Below are 22,926 nucleotides of genomic sequence, written 5' to 3' on the forward strand. Positions count from 1 at the left end.
TATACATGAGGTAAGTGTATATGATATATACAGCATAAACAATATGAACAGCTGCTGACTTACACAGATGAAGAATAAATAATAACAAATAGTACAGGTAGATGTTAGTTGGTGTGACAAGGTTATTATACAGGGATTGTTCCTGACACTGTGTGTCTGAAATTGTGTGCTCTGTAGTAGAACGTACATAATACACTCATATTTTATATATAGCTGGTTACAGCAGAGATTAAGCAGCTGCTAGATTTTTTCCATTGTCTATAACAGCATAACATTCAGAATTCCTAAAACTTTAAAGTTTCCACATGCACTGTGCTGGAGGAAGCAGTTATATAGGCTGAGGACAAGACATGTTGAGCAATTACCGCCTTGGTCTTTGTTCAGACATGGAGATCTTGTGTAGAACCTTTATGTGATCATAGTCTTGTCCCACTGACGTCAAAGTGGCCACATCTGGTCACATCTGTGAAACCACAGCGGGGTGAGCCATCACTTCCAGGGTATTGGAGTCCAACTGCCCTGTCACCTCCAGGCCAAATATATCCTGCATTTGTCTTCAAACGAATCTATAGAGCAGCTCCAGACACTGCCTGGGGCTCTGACACATCAGAGAAAAACTGAGACAGATAGTCCGGGATAAAGAAAACAGGAATGAACAATTCTAACATACAGATAAGACTTTATATATGTTTAATTTGACTGATTAGTAATTTAGTTATTTAAATGCAGAAATGAGAAAAGATAAGTGAAAAAGATCATTTTAAAATTGTAATTTAATTCAAACTTATATCCTAAAACAAGATTTCCATTAAATCAAACCCAATTTTAGATTTTTGTAATTTCTTTTCTATATAGTTATTTTCATTGTTAGTTTCTGCACTGGAATCACCCTGTTTACTGTTCACTCTCCTACAGCTGTGTCACAGATGGATTAAGATGCTAATACTAAATAAACATTTTCTACTGCTGCTGCCTCACATTGAAAGTTTTCAACTGGCGAGACACGTGTTGCCTTTTATTAATGTGTCACTAACAATGCTCATTCATTAAAAATGCTTGTCCAAAACAAGACAGCAGTCTTTATCAGCATTTCTCAGTGGTTCAATTTGAAATATCTCAGGGGGTAATGGAACAGTCAGGAGCAGCCACACTGTTGTTAGATCTCTTCAGCCAGGTAACAAATTTTATTTCCTGCTGTCATGTGGAAAAGTACTTGCACTGAAATCATTGGAGGTTGTTCACGACGTGATTGTAAAAGGCCAATTAGGGGCTGTGCTGTAATCAGATACACTAGCTGATCTTCTGTTTTTGGGACCTGCAGTATTAAACCACACTTGTTCCTACCACCGGTGATCACGTGCGAAATCTTAAGGATAATACTGTAAATTTAGTCAAGTTAACTTTCTTTACACTTTTTCTAACTGTCATTTTGAATAGCTGGTACTTACTGTGTTAGATCAATAGTTGGCATTATAGACAAGCAGTAATCACTCACATTAATATACATTATATCCAGCATATCTGGAAATGTACTTTTGAGTAGGAAGGTAGATAGATTTTTTTGTCACAATACAGCAGGTTATAGAGTGAAATTGAGTTTGTAACTCAGGCTGTGGCTGGGTGGGAACTGTCCTTTAGTGTCCTTTGGGCTCTGCGTAGGCACCTCACCTCACCGATATCACTGATGCTCTGGAGATGGGTACCAACAATCCGTGTGTGTCTTTACCTCCTTTTCCTGAAATCAATGATCAGCTCCTTAGCTTTGCTGACGTTGAGCAGTAGGTTGCAAGATTATCATTTTCCTCCCAATATGAAATCTCATCGTTGTGAGAAATCTGGCCGATGTATGAGCTTGTACAAAAACACCATATCTAATGAAAATGTGACAGGGCATTTTCTTTGCTGAAAATCTGTAATTAAATGTAATGCTTGTTGGCTGGTTCAGATTGTTCATCATTGGAAACATTTCTGCTAACATACAACAAACCAAACCATCCATCAATCCATCTTCATCCGCTTATCTGGTCGTGGGGGCAGCAGCTCCAGCAGGGGACCCCAAATTTTTTGGGGGATCCCAAGGCGTTCCCAGGCCAGTGTGGAGATATAATCTCTCCACCCAGTGGAAAACCAAACTAAACCTAAACCAAACCACATAAGTGATTTATTGATGTTCAGTTCTGTGCATCAAGCAGAGCCAAAGTGTCTGGTATAATGTACAACACAGGCAGGCATACTTCCAGACTTGGTGTCTCACGTTTAGAGGCACTCAACAGGCAGTTTCAAACTATACAGGTGTTTTTCCTTTCCAGAGGAGACCATGGTATATTTAGTAGGTATTATTAAAGTGCAACCAAATTTTAATGCTTATTTACTTTAAATGACTATATAGGCTTTGGTAGGAAATTAATATTTCTGAAAATGGGAAGTACATTTTTCCTTTTCATATTACAACTTTTAAAAAGGGTGGAACTTAATTGTTTGACAAGAATGACAAAGAAAATTTGATTGCTCTTCTCTCCATAATATGTAAAATATATGTTAACACCAACAATTGTGCAATATTTCAATTTAATATTATATTATGTTTATTTTTGAGCTTTAGAGCTCTTCTTGGCTGGCTGAAGTGGTGAGCACAGCTCCACAGTCTCACAACTATCATCACAGTTTTAACAGCCAGCGCACCTCCCAGGATTTCTTTATTTCTACTGCAGAGAAGAAGGAATAACTCCAGGTATATTATTCTTCCTATCAGGCTCTGCTCATATGTAGAGTTGGAATGCAGTTGGGTATTTGCTGACACAGTCCATTTCAGTGTTTTGGTCATGAAGTATAAAAAGCAGAGAACGGTGCAACCACAGTCTGATTATCAGCTTTGACTGTGTTGCTTATCAAAAGTGACTTGCATACTTCTACATCCTTTTCAATGAACATATTTTAATACACTAATACTGATGTGGGAGATGACGCATCAGTGGATGTAGTAAGCAAAGAAATCAATAGAGGGAGCCATGCGAGCACAAAATGAAGTTTGAACTGGTTACAAACCAGGGCTGGCTGCTGACATACTGTCGTTTCAGTCTGTGGCATCTCTTCCTTTTTGTATTTTTCTTCTGTTACAGTAGTTGCAGCAATGTCACATAATGAAATTTTACATGTAAGCAATTTTCACAGCAATTCATCTTCTAATAAAATATTTGAAATTACAAGCTGTTACATGGATGTTATAAGTATTAGGTCACCACAGTGTGTGTATGTATGGTCCTTAAAGCATAAAGGACTTCATCCATGTACTACAGTGTCCCCTAAAACACATACAAGAGTGTGCTCCATGAGCATATTTTTCTTAATGATGACACACACACATACATATATATATATATATATATATATATATATATACACACACAAACACAAACTTAAAAAGGAAAGTTTTCAATTAAATTTTTTATTTCATGAAAATATCCACAAAAAACAACTGTTGTAGTTACACTGCTACTACATTTTTCCGGTTGCGCACCCCTTAGAGGCAGCTCACGCACCCATGATATTTATTCATTTAGTTGACACCTTTATCCAAATCAACTTATAATTATATAATACATGTCAGAGATCACACACCTCTCTCACATCAGAGGCATAGTCTTATCCATTGCGCCACTGCTACATTTGGGAACCACTGAACTAGAGGACAAATGAGAAGGAACTTTAGCATCACATACTTAACTATAAGCATGAAATTCAATAATGGCAAAAACAGTGCACTCACTAGACATTGATATGATCAATAATAATGTTATAGTAATGGACTTGCTGTCCTCAAAATGTTTCAATACTAATCAGAGGCATTTAACTTTTTACTAAATATCCGATTTCCAGGATGACTGAAAAGTCTCATAATATTTAGAATAATAGAAATATGTAAATGTACTATTTGAACACTGTTAGTGTCCATTCATTCAGAGTGGCTACATAAACAACTTAGCTAGTAAACTGGCCTAGAAGTTAGTGCAGCACAAGAAGTAGCTGTTCCTCAGCGCACAATACAACCTCCCTGTACTCAGGCTGTACTTAAACATGTAGGGTCCACTGTAGATGTAAGCAAAAGCTGCAGAACAGAGACTCAATGTTAGTTCCTGTGCTAGTTAAAGGAAAAATTCAGAATTTTGGGTAATACACTCATACTTGCCAGATTAAATGAGAAGATCAATACACCCTCATATCTGTCTGTTTAATATGAAGTTGGAGCCAGTTTAGCTTAGCATTAACTACTACGGAGTTAAAAAATATTTCTAGTCATTTCATCCCCAAAATATGTGCAAATACGGCCCAGGCTTAAAAATACCAAAATTACCCTTTAAAGGTTCAGTTTGTAAGTTTTAGTGGCATCTAGTGGTGAGGGTTGCGAATTTCAACCAACGTTCCACTCATCGCTCACCCCTCCCTTTGCTAGTGCACAGAAGCTACGGTGGCCGACACACTCTTGTGCAAATAATACAGCACATGTGGTCCTCTATCTGTTCAAATTTCACATCTATTCTTACCAGACAACAACAACTACTACTACTTCTTTCTGCAAATAGGTATTACTTTTCTCTATTATTTTATTCTTATATAACTTGCATTTGCTTATTCCACATTTATATATTTCTACATTTATTCATGTCAATTGTATGTTTGTCTACGTGTAGCACCTTATCACTAAAACAAATTCCTTGTATGTGTAAAACGCTAATTGACAATAAAGCTCCTTCTGATTCTGATTCTTCTACTACACTGTAAAAATTATCTAGATGGTTCAACTTAAAAACTTAAGTTCAATTGCTGCCTTAAAAAACGTGAGTAAACTCAACTTTAAGAAAAGCTTTGTTTCAACTCATAAATTTAAGTTCATAAAGTGGATATAACTACAGTGTTCTAGTTGTCCCAATGTTAGTTAAATGAACAAGTTTGAGTTATTCTAACTCATAGTTTCAAGTTAAAGCAACTTAACCAAATTAATACTACTTTCCATTTCAAGTTAAGGGATTTAAATTCCAAATTTGTTTCAGTTTACATCTATAAAGGGCCTTGAAGACAGACCACAACAACAGCACCACTGTGCTATTATCTTCAATGATTTGTGACGGGGCAGGGTAGCTTGCTGGTGCACCTGTGCACGCCGCAGTCAAAGTTCAAAATAGCAGCAGATGTCACTTCCTTTCTGAAAGGGCCTTAAGGCCGTTGTCTGGAACCCTTTCCACCGGTGGCACTAGTCTTGTTTACCAGAGAAGTGTCTATATTTTAGTTGGAATTTGAATATATGACTTATCGGCAGTGTATAATTAGCAGGGGTGAGCAAGAACACCAAATCTTCTGTATCTGTACTCAGAATTGGCGGGGCTTAATCTATAAGTGTACTATTAACTGGAAGTTATTTAAGCCTGAAATTTCTATCAGAACTTGCTATATTTATTAGAAAACCATTTACAGAACAGCCTCAGAATTGAGCTTCAGAGAATAGTAATTGATTTTTTTATATTCAAGACGCATTTTACTCATGATGATACTCATAGAAAGTATCTGTACCGGATACTCGTTTTAATCGAGTACTTGCTAAACCCTAATAATTAGTTGATTATGTATATGTTTTTCTCAAACTCAAAAGACGCAGCACCTAGGCAATCCTCATACTCTCGCCTTTTTTTTCAACTGATAACTTTCATACGTAAGTTCAGTCAACACGAAAAAAGTGTCAAATAGTCAACACAATGAATTAATGCAAGTTTAACGTTCTAAAACTCATACAGTTGAGTTCAAAATCCTAAACTTGTCAGAGCTATTTCAGTTAAAAAGAAGAAGTAAGTTGACATGACTAAATGGGTCTATGATTCTTTTCAGTGTACTTCTTCTTCTTTGTAAGTATTGAACATAGTGACGAAACATGCTCTATAGAGCAGTTTGGTCGTTTTGGCTACTGTAAAAACATGGTGGCTCAACATGGCGACCTCCTTGTAAGGGGACCCACGATGTATGTAGCTAGAAATGACTCGTCTAAGGTAATAAAAACATAACAGTTCATTATATAAGGTCTTCATACACTACTGGAAACATAGTTATGGATATTATGTTGCATTTCTGTCAATAGTTCCCCCTAAATGTTACACACTGGACTTCTAAGGCAGGTCAGCAGGGGAAAAAGTTAGCCTAACTCTGCCAAATGGTAAGAAAATCTGTCTACTAACACTTTTAAATCTCAGTAATTATCAAACTATCTGCACTTATTTCCAAGCAGCCAGCTGAGGCTCCAAGAAGTTATTGCACCCAGCCAAGAAAGAGTCCAGTGCTCATTTTTACACTGCACTGATTAAACATGTGAAACGTAATGTGATAATTAGTGATCTTTACAGTTGCGCCAAATTTGTTAACTTTGGATAGAGTCAGGATAACTGCTAGCTGTTTCCAATCTGTTTTATGCTAAGCTAAGGGTCTCCTACTACAGCTTCATGTTAAATGGTCATAAGAGTAGTATTGATTTCTATTGATGTAACTCTCAGCATTCATCCATTTGTTAGAAAACTGAATATCTCATGTTAGTAGACTTAACTTGACTGACCTCTGTACTGGAAAGTTGCAGTCACCTTACTGGTCAGGCCAGGGAAGGTCTGATCCAACTGCTTGGGGAATCCCTGGTCCATAGTCCTTTTGACCTCATCATAACTGAAGAAACACAGACAGTAATTAGATACATTCAAGAAGGGGAAAGGTAAAGAACAGCTCATTCTGAAATTGGAAATGTATACTTTAAACACACCTGTAGTAATAATTTCCTACAAAGAACAGAGTCTTGCCAGATTCCTCATCATAGAGCGCTGCATCGATTTTCCTCACGTTTCCTGGCAGTCCAAAACTGGTAAGACTTTTAGGATAGCCAGATACAGGATCAGAGCCACTGAAAGCCCACACTCTCTGATCTGTTTAGATGAAAAGAAAATACTTTTTAATATGTGCATGTAAAGCTAAATAATGTAGTCTTGAAAATAGTGTCAGATTAGGAGCTTCAGGTAGATACAAGTACAGTACCTTTAAAGAATAAGACACTGTCTGATTGTCGGCTTTCATAAGCAGCGTTGATGTTGATGGGGGCGTTGGGCTAGAAGTTTGTTATGAGACTTTGCTGTGGTGTCACACTCTGGGAGTAGCTACGCCAGAAGAAGCTGAAAACACACAAAAACAATTAGTTCATAAGCGAGGCATGTTTGTTGAGAACATACTTCATGTGGAGTGGCCAAACTCATGAGCAGCCACCATGAAGGGGACGTAGCCTACAGCAGAAACAGGTACAGGTAGAGTTGTTCTGGATGAAGACCAATTTTTCATGTCAAAATACACACAATGGAGTTTTGTCTTTAAAATGTTCTCACATGGCAGTGTAGGAAGAAGGACACAGAGTCAAAGTACCAAAACCACAGTTAAGAAAAACTCCAGTACAAATAGAAGTCCTGTATTATGTAAATATACAGAATTAAAAATAAAAGCACTACATCAGCAGAAAAACATCACCTGTGATGGGTATTATTATATATAACATTATTAGATTTAGCATAAATGTGTAAGCAGCATTTTACTCTTGTCTCTGTTTGAGGGGGAGCTAGTTTTTAATGCTTTTAACTACTAGATTCAACTACTACTAATTACAGTTATATAGTTTAGTCCAATGGTTTCCAACCATCTGATCTGATGCTTTATCATATTAAGCTGATTCACAAAGATGTATTCATCTCTTGGACTCTTCTCTGATCTTTTTTCTGAAATATAGTTATAGTATATATAATTTAAACAGTTATTTAAATGAAACCACATCAAACGTTTGGGGGGAAATGTTTCTTTGGTGAAACTTTCAACAACTCACACACTTCTGAAACATGACAAGAAGCCCTAGCATTTTTGAATAATTGTAAGCCTATCATATTTTTAATATAAAATCTAAATCTGAGAAGTAACTCTTAACTACAACTATAGTTACAACTACAAACAAATTTAGCAGCGGAAAACTACTACATCAAGAACACTGGAGTAAATGTCCACAGTTACTTTCCACCACTGTCCCACGCAGAGCATAAATAACAAACTCACCATTGTTTGAGCGTCTCATCTTCATCAAAATGAGCATCTCCTCCAATTGTATTATGGAGTTTAGGTAGATGGTGCAGACCCAGTAGTCACTCTGTATGCAAGCATTAGTGACTTGAATTTGATTCTGGAGGCCACGGGGAGCCAGTGGAGGTCACTGAGTAATGGAGTGACATGAGTCCTGAAACCAGACGCGCTGCTGCGTTCTGAACCATTTGTAAGGGTTTCACCGCACAAGGTGGGAGACCTGCTAGGAGGGCATTGCAGTAGTCGATGCGAGAGATAACCATGGCCTGTACGAGATTAAGGTTGAGTCGGTGTGTACATACGCAAAAACAGTGTCGGACACAGTTGTTTTCTCTGGACCCCTGCAAAATCTGACCAGTGATGACATGTATAGCCGCATGTCGTCATTCCGCCGCTGGTTGTCGAGGTGGTGTCCAGCAAACGATGTGGGCTTTGTAGATCATTGGCAGACTTTCTGGGGAAAACCTGGTCTGATCCGGAGAGACGGTATCCATCCCACTTGGGAAGTAGCAGCTCTCATTTCTAGAAATCTGGCCAAGTTATTTTAGTGGACTAATCCATGACAACCCAGAGTTGAGACCAGGAGGCAGAGTCGCAGTCTAACACACTTCTCTGCCCATCAAAGGTAAACAGAAGAGGAGTTGTGCATAAAAACCTCACAAAAATTAAAACCACAAGAGCAATAGTGCAAAAGAATAGGAGAATTAAATGTGGACTCTTACACATCAGATCTCTCTCTTCTAAAGGTGTACTACTAAATGAACTAATATCAGATTATGATATTGATTTATTTTGTCTTACTGAAACCTGGCTGGGTGATGGAGAATATGTTAGCCTAAATGAATCCACCCCTCCCAGTCATATTAATACTCAGATTACTCAAGGCACAGGCCGAGGAGGTGGAGTTGCAGCTATCTTCAACTCTAGCCTACTAATCAGCTCTAAACCTAAACTAAATTATAACTCATTTTAAAGCCTTGTTCTTAGTCTTTCGCACCCAAGTTGGAAATCACTGCAATTTTATTTGTTATAGTGTACCGAGCACCTGGTCCGTACTCTGAATTTGCAGAGTTTTTGTCAACTTTAGTCCTTAAAACATCCCTAACCTGTCTTCCCCTCAACCCTTCATCCATCACACCTCGACCTCTACCCCTCATCCCTCAGCCCACCCTCCGGGCACTTGATCCATTTTTTCCATACAATCCATCTAGGCTCCATCATAAGCAATAAACCATTTTAAATCTACATCTTCGCAGGTGTGGTCATTGTTAGTGAAATGTATCCTATATAGTGTGTGTGCGGCATACATTTCTTGGGTGACATATAATGTCCGGTGCTCACTTTTAAGGCACAATATAACATTATTATTATGACAGTTTCAGTTAAAGGAGACCTATTAAACTGCTTTTTCAGACCTATATTGTAGTTCTGTGAATCCTGTGGCAGCTTTGCATGATTATACTGACTCTTCATGTAGGGCTTCATTTCAGCCAACATTATAACATTGTAGAAAAGTCATAAAATGTGGAAAAGTATAATAGGTCTCCTTTAAGAGCAATAAAATCCTCATGAACCTAATAACCACAAACTGATATTTTAATGCAGGCTAATGAAAAATATTGCAAAACACATACATAAGAACATGGAATAACTGAAAAAACCACATTGGTTTCTGATTGGCGTGACCACTAAAATTAAGCACCAGGCTTAACTAAGCCTGACTGTTAGCCTGGTCTGGAGCAGGCTAGCTGCACAGAATAAATCGCCATGGTAACTTATGTGCTACCGCTTTCTTGAAACCAAATCATGGCTTAATTCAGCCAGGATACCTGGAAAATCCCAGCCTAATCCACTATCTTGGTTTTGTAAAACAGCATCTCTGTTCTTTTATGAAAAGCGCTATGCGATAACTGTTGTTGTGATTTGGCGGTCTGTTCCTTGTAATCTGAGGAGCCCCTCCTTGTGGTTCCACTAATACAGAGCTAGTGAAATTTGAGAGACACACTTACTGACTTAATATTAACTGCAAATACCCTTCGGTGTTTTGGACTGGCTATAACATTCCTCTCCTTTTCCTGGGAAACTGCAACATCTGTCTTTCCCATAAAGGTTCACTTTAGGCCAGAACAGAACATTAGTAACGTTGTTCTCTTGCTGAATGTTTTCCCTGGCCCTAAACAATGGACATTTAAACAAATTATGAACATTTTAAACTGTATTAGACTATAGGTGGCCTTACTCTAAAGGGCAGGCTTCCAGAAACACACACCATACCAGTATAGGGGTCAATTTTCGGTAGACATACCCACTAGAATATGTGCTACTCTGTCACATGTTTACTGTAGCTGCACCTACCTCTCATATATCCACTGACAGTTCAGTTCAGCACAGCCCTTAATGGGAAATATTTCTGTAGGCTGATTATTGGAGGGATTACCATGACATTTTGTACAGATCTCCATGATACACAGACAATTAAATCCATTGACCAAATGGTCACTTATCCAGTGAAATATTTCAATATCTACAGGATTGATTGGCACAAGATTTTGAATAGAAGTTTATGGTTCCCAGATGACCTTGCATAATCAGTTGCAGATCCCCTGACTTTTCCTCTAGCTCCACAATGAGGTTCATGTATAAGGTTCAGAGTGGAATGTCTTTCATCAACTATTGATTGGATCGCCATTAAATTTGGTATGGACCTTCATGTACAGCTCTGCATGAATTGCTATGATGGGGCAGCTGTGGCTCCGGGGGTAGAGGGTCATCCACTTATCAGAAGGTCCGTTGTTTGATCCTTCATTCTTCATGTTGAAGCGTCCTTGGGCAAGACACTGAACGCAATTGGCACCTTGTGTATGAATGTGTGTGAAAGTGATGTAATGTAAAGGGCTTCAAGTGGTTGGAAAGACTAGAAAGGTGTTATACAGACATAACATTTCCGATACCCTAACATTTTATCTGGCGCCATTATTAGCTCAGATTTTTTTAATTTGGTAAATGTAATGGCAGAAAATTGTTTTTTTCCATATAAATATATTAGATCAGAGCTGTGAGATTGTTTTAGTGTTTTCCTTATTTGCTGTTTATCTCCTCTCCTTGAATGTTCATTCAAGGTTGGGAGAGGATCTCTGTTCCCCAAAACATAGAAACCTGTGTGTAAATAATGTTGTAGTACTTCTCTGTCATTCTCTTTTTATTAATAAATTCTTAAAAGACAACGGTTGGTTGTTACTCAATTACTTGCTTAATCCCTTTCCAGTAATGTACAATTTCCTCGACATTAAATACTTCTGATGCATTATACAAATCCGCCTCAACCTGTCACGTTCGGCCTGTCGACAAGGTTTAAGTTTAGCTCTCTGTGGGTTTTTGATATTTTGATCAGTTCAGTATCTGTCTTTTAGTATGTTGGGTTTTGGTTTCTGTCCTGTGTCCAGTAACCTAGTTTATGTCTGTGTTTTGTGTTGCCCTGTTTGCCAGTTCGTTCCATCTCTGTTCCCTACTTCATTCTGTTAGTCAGTTGTTTCCATGTTTCCTGTTTTGACGTTCCTGGTACTGTATTCTGAGTTCCAGTTAATGTATGGTCTTGTGTTTTGCACCTGTGAGTGTCAATTCAATTCAATTCAAATTAGCTTTATTGGCATGAATGTGTAACAACAATATTGCCAAAGCATCATACGTACTACAATCAACCCCATACATTTCATTAAACAAGTAATTAAAGCGTAAAGTAATCAAAGCGTGTGTGTGTTTGTGTTAAAAAAATTAAATTAAAAAAATATTAAAAATTAAAATAAAATAAATAAATAAAACCGTAAAGTGGTAGTAGTTTTGTGCTTTCTCGTCCCTCTCCTCTCTCCCCCTATCACTTCCTGCAGGTTTTCTGGCTCTGGAGCTGTGGAGTCTGGATCTGTGGTTGCGGGTCACCTGCTGCCCCTGTTCCTGCTCGACACCCTCTGTTGCAACGACTATTGTTGCTAGTCTTATTATTATTATTGTTATTATAATCATTAACATTACGATGGTTACCATTAACACTATTATAAATATCTGTACCATTTTTCATTTAGTCTATAGCAACATCACCTTCACTGTGTGTACCTCTGTGTGTGTATTGTATAAACTGCCTCCCTCCCCTCTCTCTCTCCTTACATCCCTCTCTCTCTCTCTCTCTCTCTCTCTCCCCCCCCTTCACCCCAAACGGTCGAGGCAGATGGCCGCCCACCCTGAGCCATGGTTCTGCTCGAGGTTTCTGCCTCTTAAAAGGAAGTTTTTCCTTGCCTCTGTCGCCTAGTGCTTGCTCTTGGTGGGAACTGTTGGGCTTCTGTAAATATCATCACAGAGTATGGTCTAGACCTGCTCTTTTATGAAAAACGCTGTGAGATAACTGTTGTTGTGATTTGGCGCTATATAAATAAAACTGAATTTAATTGAATTGAAAGTGTGTGTGTCTATTAATAGACATAAAATTAAAAAAATTATTAAAATTTAAAAAATTAATTGATTAAAAAATTATAAATTTAAAAAGAAAATCAGTATCAAATGTAAAAACAAAACAATTACTAAAATATCAAACGATCAAAATAATAATAATTTAAAAATCTGTACAATTCTTTATCAGTCTGAGGTTCCACTGGTTGTCCTCACTTCATGGCATGAGGAGACATATTTTGCAGCAATTATTTCACATTTGTGTTTTGGTCGTTTCTTTCCAGTATTCAATATATTTTTCTTTCTGCTTGCAGAAAGCTTGAGTGTCTCTCTGTTCCCCCCTGCTGTCTCTCTGCCTGCCTCGTTAGCCCTGATCCCGGTCACCTGTGTTGCTCCCGCCCTGCTCGTTAGTCCCTGTGTTTAAATGTTTGGTGTTTCTGTTCATTCCCTGTCTTGTCATTGTAGTGTGGTGTGTTACACTCAGGCGTGTTCATGTGAGTGTTCTGTTTGCCGGTGTGGATCTTCCAGTCAACTGCCTGTAAGTTTGGTTTGCCTGCTGCTGTTGTGGATTAAAATCCCTGAACTCTGCCTTGGTGTCTTGCGTTTGGGCTCACCTCCTCTGCGCTCCTCCACGAATCGTGACACAACCATACTTTGTGTTTAGTGTTTTTAGCAACTGATAAGATGCTAAACTAACATGGTGAACATATTAAACATTATACATGCTGAAATCTCAATACAGTTTGGGATTAGGGTGTGTCTATCACTGTTGTATCTGTTTGTTTCTCGCACTGATATTCTTGCTTTACGTTTTTATAATTCATTAGATACTGTATATTACTGTGCTGTGTTTGTTTAGTGGTGTGTGGGGTGTTATTTTTTGTTTTTTTTTTTAAATGGCCAATATACTGTATTTGACTAGCCAGTAGCAGTTTTGTTCTTTTCTTCTCCACCCCTCTGGCGTTCCACCGTACAGATATGAAAGGGGAATAACAAATGTTAGTCTTGTTGAGAAAATGCACAAGCAGTATAATTTAAATTTATACAATGTTTTGTCACAGTGATGTACAAATCTGGGTTGACATGTAACAGTTAAAATTAATTTATGTAACATAAGTTCCACAGTTAACTTAAACAAATGTGACATAAGATAAAATGGTTAAAATAACAATGCCTGACATGACCAAAATATTTGTTTAAAAAAATTAGGTGCTGTTCTCAGAAGTGCATATATCCAGTATATAGGTGTGTGTGAAACAATATTATAAATTATTTATTTAACCCTGGTGCCTTCATTGTCATTCAGATTGTCTACATAAAAACAACCTAGGTATTAAACATTGCATCTCAAGAAGTAGTTGTTTCCCCAGCACAGGCTGTACTCAAACATGTTTGTTCCACTGTAGATGTATGTAAAACCTGGATTTGCATCTGTGGTGAATGGAGTATTTTCATGAGGGGGGGGGACCCCCCATCCCCCTGTTTTATTTTATTTATTTTTTTATATATTTATTTTTTACACAAAACACACCCTGTGTACAACCATAGGTAGGTAGGACAAGCAACTTGATTTTGTGATTTCTCCTTTTTTTTTTTTTTTTTTTTTTTTTGTAAAGACAAAGAAATGAGAAGAGAAGAATAAGTGCTGACATGAACTGATTTAATGTATTCTGCATTCAGAGTGATGCATTAAAAATAGTTTGTTTTTTATTTGTGCATGCATTTAGGATTATGTAAGAGAAGGGATGTTCCTCTTATTTTGTTTGAGAAGTGTGGCCTACTATATTTGGCCTTTTGTGTGTTGAACATCTAAATTATACTAACATCAGTTATAGAGACCTGCATGATGTTTTATTAGGATATTTAGAGAAACATTTGTGAACTGCGGCAAAAAGGTGTTCCAACTACTGGATAGAAGGACCATATCTACCCATAAAAGGAAAAGTAATGGAAAAACCAATCATTGTGGTCAAGTTCTGATAGCCAATGATTGTTTGAGAAAAGGGTGGGGTCCTCTCTGTCTATTTCTTTATTGGAGTTGCTGACCCTAGAGCTCTGCGCAAACTTTTTGGGGCTTGTAGAAAATAAATTAAGTTTCTCTTTGAGTGGACGCCTTAAACTACAAAACTAGAAAGAGTTTAGTCTCATTTTTTGTCTTTTTCTTCCCCCCTCTTCTGGACTGGGAAGTTAGTATTTACTTACTTTAACATCCACACTGACTACCTCCCTGTTCTCCTTCTGTGTTTTCTGCCTCCCTGTTGTTTAATAAATAATGTAGCTGAGGGTTTAAAAAAACGTAGTCAGTGGACCAAACCACTTTGCGGCATTTGAGTGGGAAGACGTATTCTGTCAACACATCATAGTAGACAACAAGACCTGTTAACTGGGTAACAAATACATTGACTAGATGCTGACGGACAACAGTGGTTATATCATAATTTTTAGATCAATATTATTGCCAGGAACAATTCAGTCTCAAATACTTTGAGACTGAATTGACTTTTGTTTGTTGAATCACTCACTATAAATGTGCTCTCTGTTGATTAGAAGACAAATGGACCCATCTTTGAATGACAGGCACTACTGTTTATGTCACCCAAAACAGCATCAGACTGGTTGAGAAAGCATTTTTATTACTTTATACTTTACTATAAGCAAGAACTTCAATAATGGCAAAGCAGTGCACTCCCTAGACGCATTGAGATTTACTCACAAAATGAAAACATTAAATTGTCTCACTGAAAAAAATATTTGTTAAATTGATGGTGCCAGATTGTTTAAATTGTGGCACAGTTTTGCATGCGTGGATAAAATCATACATCCAGGATGGAGGACACTGAGAGCCATGACAAAGGTTGGTTTTTGCCATTAATTGTAATTATCTAAGACACTATGAGATCTTTACTGATCTTTATTATATCAAATGGTGAATTGCTTTATAGTTTGATGTATTTAGTGATGGAGTTCAAAGCTTTCCAGGTCATCTATAATATTAGATTATGAATGTAAAGAACTCAATATTACCAGTAGTAAGAATTTAGATGCAAGTGGACTTGCTGTCGTGAAAAATGTCCTCCAGATGTTTCACCACTAATCTGAGGCGTAATCTGTACCGAACAGTAAAAGCAACTCCGATTTAACTTCTTAAATGTCTGATTTCCAGGATGACTGAAAAGTTTCATACACAGCATCAATGTTGCAAAGTGCAGATGTTACATGTTCCCCCCCTGCTGGTTATGATGTGCATATGATTGTGACTCATGATGTCTCATTGCTCTGTCTCTTTTGTTCACTTTCCAGCCTTGGCAGCAGCAGTTGGTCATTGTGACCTGTGTGATAAAGAATCTTGTTTTATTTTGTTTGTATTTTTTGTTTGCTGATGGGTCTGGTCAAGGGCGTTTTTGTCTTTGTGTTGAAAAGTGCTGGGAACAAAGGGGCTCAGATAACAGTTGTGAAGAGACACTTTGTTGGAAATGTTTTTATTTATGTAAAAGGAAACACAAAATTCAGGTAGCACATTACATTTCAAAATATAAATATAATAGGATCTAAGTCAGTGCATTCTGTGTTGTTTTCAGATCTGTTTCTCCTGTAGGTCAATTTTTCTCATGTAATATCATCCCAGCTGAGGCAGCACATATGTAGGCATGATTTAGTCTTCCCTCCACTTTTGTTATTTAACTGCAAGCTATATTGCAGAATGTTTTTAACAAATTCTGATTTTAAAAAAGTAGGGACAAAATTAGCCAATTCAAAAAGTGTTGGGACATGTCTCCAGCGTCACCTATGGGTCTGGTTCCATGGCTTTATTTCAGTTTGCTTAGTTTTAGTTTAAGGTTGGTTTAGGGTAGAGGGAAGACTCCAGATCCTGTCGCCCTTTGTGAGCTGATTGCTTCCCTTTCTATTAATTTTGGCCAGCCCAAACCTGTCATACTGTTTATTGTGTTTAGAGTTGGTTTATGGGACCTCTCACATTTTATTAATCTTCAGATGCTGTTTAAAATGTAATATTTTGAATAATATGAATATGTACTGTTAGTGTACATTCATTCAGGGTGGCTACATAAACAAACTAGCTAATAAACTGGCCTAGAAGTTACTGCAGGGCAAGAAGTAGCTGTTCGTCAGCACACGGTAGAACGTCCTCGTCCTCAGGTGGTACTCAAACATGTAGGGTCCACTGTAGATGTAAGCATAACCTGCAGAACAGAGGCTCAATGTTAGTTTCTATGGCTAGCTAAATGGAAAGTTAAGCATTTTGGGAAATACACTTATTTAATGAATGCCAGGTTAGATGATACTAAATATGAAGCTGGAGCCAGGAGGCGGTTAGCTCTTTTTACACTTTGGTTTTATCACTGATTAAAAATAACGTAAAGTGATATAATTAGTGATCTTTCCAGCCGGTGTGGTTTTGTTACCTTTGGATAGAGCCAGGCTAGCTGTTTCCTTGTATTTCAAGGCTGTTTTATGCCAAGCTAAGCTAAATGTCTCCTGGTTGTAGCTTCATGTTCAACGGACATTAGAGTAATAATCATCATGTAACTCTCAGCATTCATCCATTTGTCAGAAGGCTGAATATCTCATATATCAGTAGTCTTGACTTAGAAAACTCAGATCAACTTTAAAAGCTACTCACCTCTGTACTGGAAAGCTGCAGTCACCTTGATGGTCAGGCCAGGGAAGGTCTGATCCACACGCTTGGGGAATCCCTGGTCCATAGTCCTTTTGGCCTCATCATAACTGAAGAAACAGACAGTAATTAGATACATTCAAGAAGGGTGAAAGGTAAAGAGCAGCTCATACTGAAATCAGAAATTTATACTTTGAACACACCTGTAGTAATTGTTGCCTACAAAGAACAGAGTCTTGCCAGATTCCTCATCATAGAGCGCTGCATCGATTTTCCTCACGTTTTCTGGCAGTCCAAAACTGCTAAGACTTTTAGGATAGCCAGGTACAGGATCATAGCCACTGAAAGCCCACACTTTCTGACCTGTGTAGAGATGAAAAGAAAATACATTTAGTATGTGCATGTAAAAGTAAATAATGTAGTCAGAACAGGACCCTTAGGTAGATACAGAGAACAAGTACAGTACCTTTGAAGAGTAAGATTCTGTCTGACCGTCGGCTTTCATAAGCAGCGTCGATGTTGACGGGGGCACTGGGCCAGAAGTTTTTGATGAGAATTTGCTCTGTTGTTGTACTACGCCAGAAGAAACTGAGTACACACAAGAATATATTGTACATAAGCCAGGCATTTATTTTGAGAAATCATAATGCTAATCAGAATTTGGATTATTAACATTAGAATTCTACCATACAGTATGTCTGATACCTGTCTTTGAAGAAGAACATCTCTCCTCGCAGGGTGGTGACAGCATCCAAGACCATGGTTGGATCACAGGCATCAGGGGTGGTTGGAGGCTCAGGTCCAGGATTAACAGGGTCCTTGTCAGGGTTTGGACCTGGAGGTTAAATAAAGTCAGCATCTCATTGCAACAAACTTATATAAACAGGCATGGATGATCCAGCCAGTTAGTACTGACCATAGAGAGACTGAATGCCGTTGACATCATCTCGCGGCAGAACAAAGGTGTCAGGGTTTCTGTATGAGTAGGTTGGGTACATGAGAGCACCAGGATCATTAGAGTGAGACAAGCCCAGGGAGTGGCCAAACTCATGGGCAGCCACCAAAAAGAGGATGTAGCCTACAGCAGAAACAGATACAGGTAGAGTTGTTCTGGATTACATTTTCATGTCAAAATACACACAATGGAGTTATTCTTTAAAATTTCCTCCCATGCCAGTGGTGGAAAATAAGACTAAACTATGAAAATCACTATTTCAGCAGAAAGATATCACCTGTGACTGATGTTATTGAATACAACATTAATAGATTGTTAATACTGATGAATGGAAGTGTTACCAGCATTTTATTTTTGTCTCTGTTTGAGCTAGTTTTTAACCACTAGAGTCAACTCCTACTAATTATACAGAGTTAGGCAGTTTAGTCCAGTGGTTCCCAACCTAGGGGTCGGGCCTCCTACTAATGGTCACAAGATAAATCTAATGATTTATCATGATACGATCAAAGGGAGAGGAATAGAAAAAGAGTTCTGCTACACAAATTTGGAATAATTTATGGACTCTACTCTGATCTTTGTTTTTTCTGAAATATATTTATAGTATAGATCGTTTAAACAGATATTTAAATTAAACTACATCAGAGGTTTAGGGGTAAATGTTTCTTTGGTGAAATTGCCAACAACTCACATCTGAAACATGACAAGAATCCCCAGCAACACATGTAAAGCCAGAAAGGTTCAGAACCAATTCAATAAAATTTTCTACTAACTGCAACTATAGTTATAACTACAACAAATGTAGTGGAGTAAAATGTAGTAAAATAAAAATTAATTTCTATAGTAGCACAAAATGGAAATAGTCAACTAAAGCACCTCAAGAACAGTGAAGTAAATGTACGCAGTTACTTTCCACCACTGTCCCAAGCAGAGCATAAATAAAACAAACTCACCATTGTTTGAGCGGAAAGTGAACCTCTCATCTTCATCAAAATGAGCATCTCCTCCAATGCCAGGCCCTGGGGCGAAGGCATGGGCAAGAGTGCTCCCAGGACCATCAAAGGGGTAATAATCACCATGCTCTGTTAACAAGAACAAATTCACGTGAAGCTTTGCAAACCAAATACACTACAGATACAAGCTATTGACCAAATTCATGTATTAAACAGCACATCCGAACTGGGTTTTCAGATAACTTCTTGCTATGGTTAATTAGCTTTCCAATGAGATTTAAGACAAAGGAAAAGTTATTTTGTACTCACGTAGGCGGCCAAAGGAGATCATGATGTCAGCGGTGCCACTGTTGATTCTTGTGAATCTCAGAGGAGTGACTTTGGCCCAAACCTGCAGTGCCTTCTCTATGGAGTCATCGACCTCTGACACTGGCATGTCAGGTGTGTAGTTCACTATCCTGTAGGACAGAAAAATAGTCAAGAACATTATTTGATAGACTTCCTACAATTACTGTTTCACACACTTTCTCTCTTCAGATCATTCACCTGTAGGTAAGGCTGTTCTTAGTCCACTTGAGGTTATTTCCAAAAGTGGAGAAACTGGCCATGTTGACATCTGGAACGCCACAGCGGGGTTTCTTCATCATCTCTAAGGTTTTAGCATCCAGCGTCCCGGTGATCTGGAGACCAAAGAACCGCTGCATCTCTCTAAGCTTATTGCTCACTGGGCTGATCCCCCGTCTGACAGTTGGACCTGTCTCCTCTTTTAGGTTGAAGAATTTCTTCAGGTAGCTCTGCAAAAGAAGATGAGAATTTAATAACTTGATGTCAGTAATGGTGTTTAGGATTTGCACAATGAATGTTCCCAAAAAGCGCATCTTGAATACATCTTAAATGCATGAGAAGACAAAGCAAACACTTACCTCTGCAAAACTTTCATCTTGCACAGCAACTTGTGATACTGGCCCGCAGTAAACTGCTACTGCCAAACTTAGCACGATGCACAGACTGCAAGACCTCATGCTTCCTCGTTGAATGCGATTTGTGTTTCTGTGCTGGAGTCAGTTGTTATATAGGCTGAGGAACGGCTGTGTTGAGGAGTGTTGAGCAACTTCCTTCTTGAGTCAGTGACTTTATTTTACCCATTTATGGATGACAACAGAAGATTGTCTTTGATTGCTCAGCCAACAACCAAACAAAAATCCCCAAAACGACTGTAATTATGATGACATGACACATGACATGTACATACAGAAACAACATATTTTAAAATCAAATATTGATCTTAACTGGGTTAATAAAATAAGTTAAGTGTATACAAGATGGCAATAACCATATCTGACACAAGTAATCTTTAAACTCGTATCTATAAGTAATAAGTAATACAGTAATTTTAATCAGTGCTTAATATTCATAGATACAGTATTGTCTTTGAGTAATTAAAGAGGAGTTTTCCAAGGTACTGTCACTGAATACTTGTTTCTATTTTATTTTAATATTTTATTTTGAACATATTTTCTAATGTCTTCATTATCAATGTTTTTTTTTTTAAGGCTGTCATGAATTCAAAGGTCCTTACTTTAAAAGCTGTGAGTAATTGAGCATGACATCTGTGCTGCATAAACAAAACACGTTTCACATGATGTAAAATCTACTTTTTAAAAAGTGGATTATGGAATAATGTTTTGAACAATGTAAAAAAACACTTCTATAAACTTTTAAACGCACAATTTGTAACATCAAATCGTCAGAAAACACACAAAGCTCAAATAAATACATGAAAAACAATCATTTCTGTTTCCAGGACAATAGATGTTTATCTATTTTATGGGACATTATTAACTTTACTGTTACAATGTTGTATTATAACACTGTTTTACATGCTAGTGTTACCACTTTTAACCACCCCCTCTATATTATTCATCAATGACCAGTCTATTTTAGACATAATGTGGGTAATGCATGATGTATACTTCCACCCACACACACACAAACAGGATTCTCTGCTCATTTGGCTGCATTAAATATGTTAGATAATTTACAATATTTGTTTTCCATTTTATGGCACAAACTTACACTAAAATTGTATGAATTATCAGGGACCAAGTACAAAAGTGCCAGGGCCAACGACTCTTGGCAATGAAAGTGCGAGGAACCTATTGTTTTTGAGAAGATTATTGTTTGCCCATAGAATGCATTTTTTAATGGATTAGGATGCCTGAAAACTCAAACATTTTATCTCACATTTCACACATGCTAGGACAGGAGAAAATCGCAAGTTCTGCAGTGATTGGGCCAGGGCAAGGATCTCTATAGTGCCCCCAAACGTCCATGAGATTTTTGGGGATCATAAAGGACGCGTTTCAAGTTCTTTTACGAGATTTTGCTCAACAGGAACATTTTGGATTTCCTGCGCAAAAGTCAGTTCTTAAAAACACGTTTATGGCCTTCAGGTTGCTCATAAAGTCACAAAACATTGCACCGAAGGTACATATTCCGATTTGATGTCACTCTTGGGCTTGGCAGAAGGCGAATCGGTTCTATAGTGCTCCCTAATGACTTTTGAACCTTCAAAAAAGCTAGTGATACTAATGTATTAAACTACGGTATGGTATAATATAGTTCTAGGCCATGGGTGTAAAAAATGCCTCAATACCGCCTCCTACAAAATTTCAACAAAGTAACGTTTCAATTAGACCCCATCGTGACATATTTTAAGAGGGTGGTCAAGCCATGAGTAATATAGTATGCATAATACTACCAATGAGGTCACATTAGCCTGAAATGACAAGAAATAATTGGTAAGGTTTGCCATGACCAGCAATGGTGAAAATAGAAGATGAGTTAACAATAAAATAAGATCACCTCCCTTGTAAGTCATATGCATGACTTACCAGGGACTAGGGTTCCACAGGTATAATAATCTGACCAGAAACACTTCATTATGTCAGCAATGACGAAGAAGACCAGGAAGATGTAGCAGTTACCAGATGCAATGATCATGAAAGCACATATCAGAAAGCAAAGAATATGACAGCACTTTCCAGGCAAACTGGAGAAGATGTAAACATTGGTTTCACACTGGATATGAGCAAATGCACTAAAGAAATTTGAACACAGGCCTGTCTCTAATATTCATGCCTTCAAAAACACCTGTTACACTTGTTGTCAGAGGTGGAGGTCAGTTCTCTTGGTGTGAAGGGATTTTGTTGCCTGTGGTTCTCAGGGAAAGTGTCAGTTTGCTAGTGATGGGAATTACTGCTCTTTAAAGGTAGCCAGATCTTATGGTTCCGTTTCTCCCAGAGATGCTCACAAGTCTTTGAGCTAGAGTCCAAGTCAAGTCTCAAGTCTCTCATGGTTATTACGAATGCTGTATCACCTGCTGTGTTCAATCCAGGTTGCTAATAAAACTGCAAAGCTATAAGGAATTCTGTAACTGTAACCTGTTTTTCATTTACAGAACACAGTCATGTAATGTGCAATGCAATTATTGACAGCTTATTAAATACTGTAAGTCAAAACACTCCCCAGACTCTTAAATTCAGTGTAACGTTAACTAAATAAAACTTGCTTAATCAACAATAAACCTGTAACCTGTTTTTAAGTGACAGAGCACAACCAAGTAAAGTGCAATGCAGTTAATGAGAGCTTAAACTACTGTAAGTCAACTAGCCCCCCCACTCTCAAACCAGTGTAACATTATTTAAATAAAACTGTAAAATTACATGGTCAACTCTAAAGCTGTAAACTGTTTTTAACTGATAGAGCACAACCAAGTAATGGGCAATGCAATCAATGGTAGCTTAAACTACTGT

The 22,926-nt window shown here is 37.8% G+C and overlaps 2 protein-coding genes and 1 long non-coding RNA gene across 4 annotated transcripts in view; all 3 read right to left on the minus strand.

Moving 5' to 3' along the window:
- LOC123963788 overlaps positions 1–22,926 on the minus strand; it is a 63,192-nt gene that overhangs the window by 23,411 nt on the left and 16,855 nt on the right. The window lies entirely within an intron of this gene.
- LOC123962654 lies at positions 3,436–8,160 on the minus strand. 2 transcript variants are annotated; one of them, XR_006823028.1, is made up of 5 exons: positions 8,113–8,160; positions 7,060–7,193; positions 6,791–6,950; positions 6,593–6,696; positions 3,436–3,681 (listed from the first exon to the last, which is right to left on the minus strand). It is a non-coding gene; the product is annotated as an uncharacterized LOC123962654 (long non-coding RNA). The 2 variants fall into 2 exon arrangements; XR_006823029.1 differs by having other exon boundaries at positions 3,436–4,105.
- On the minus strand, positions 16,618–20,133 carry LOC123962653 (collagenase 3-like). The gene is made up of 10 exons (XM_046038844.1): positions 20,035–20,133; positions 19,658–19,905; positions 19,421–19,569; positions 19,112–19,240; positions 18,123–18,284; positions 17,912–18,041; positions 17,673–17,794; positions 17,410–17,569; positions 17,213–17,316; positions 16,618–16,772 (listed from the first exon to the last, which is right to left on the minus strand). Exons 1-10 carry the CDS (start codon positions 20,131–20,133, stop codon positions 16,663–16,665), a joined length of 1,413 nt encoding a protein of 470 aa, XP_045894800.1. The 3' UTR covers positions 16,618–16,662.

The sequence above is a fragment of the Micropterus dolomieu genome, linkage group LG23 (assembly GCF_021292245.1).
Source record: "Micropterus dolomieu isolate WLL.071019.BEF.003 ecotype Adirondacks linkage group LG23, ASM2129224v1, whole genome shotgun sequence".
Lineage (NCBI taxonomy): Eukaryota > Metazoa > Chordata > Actinopteri > Centrarchiformes > Centrarchidae > Micropterus > Micropterus dolomieu.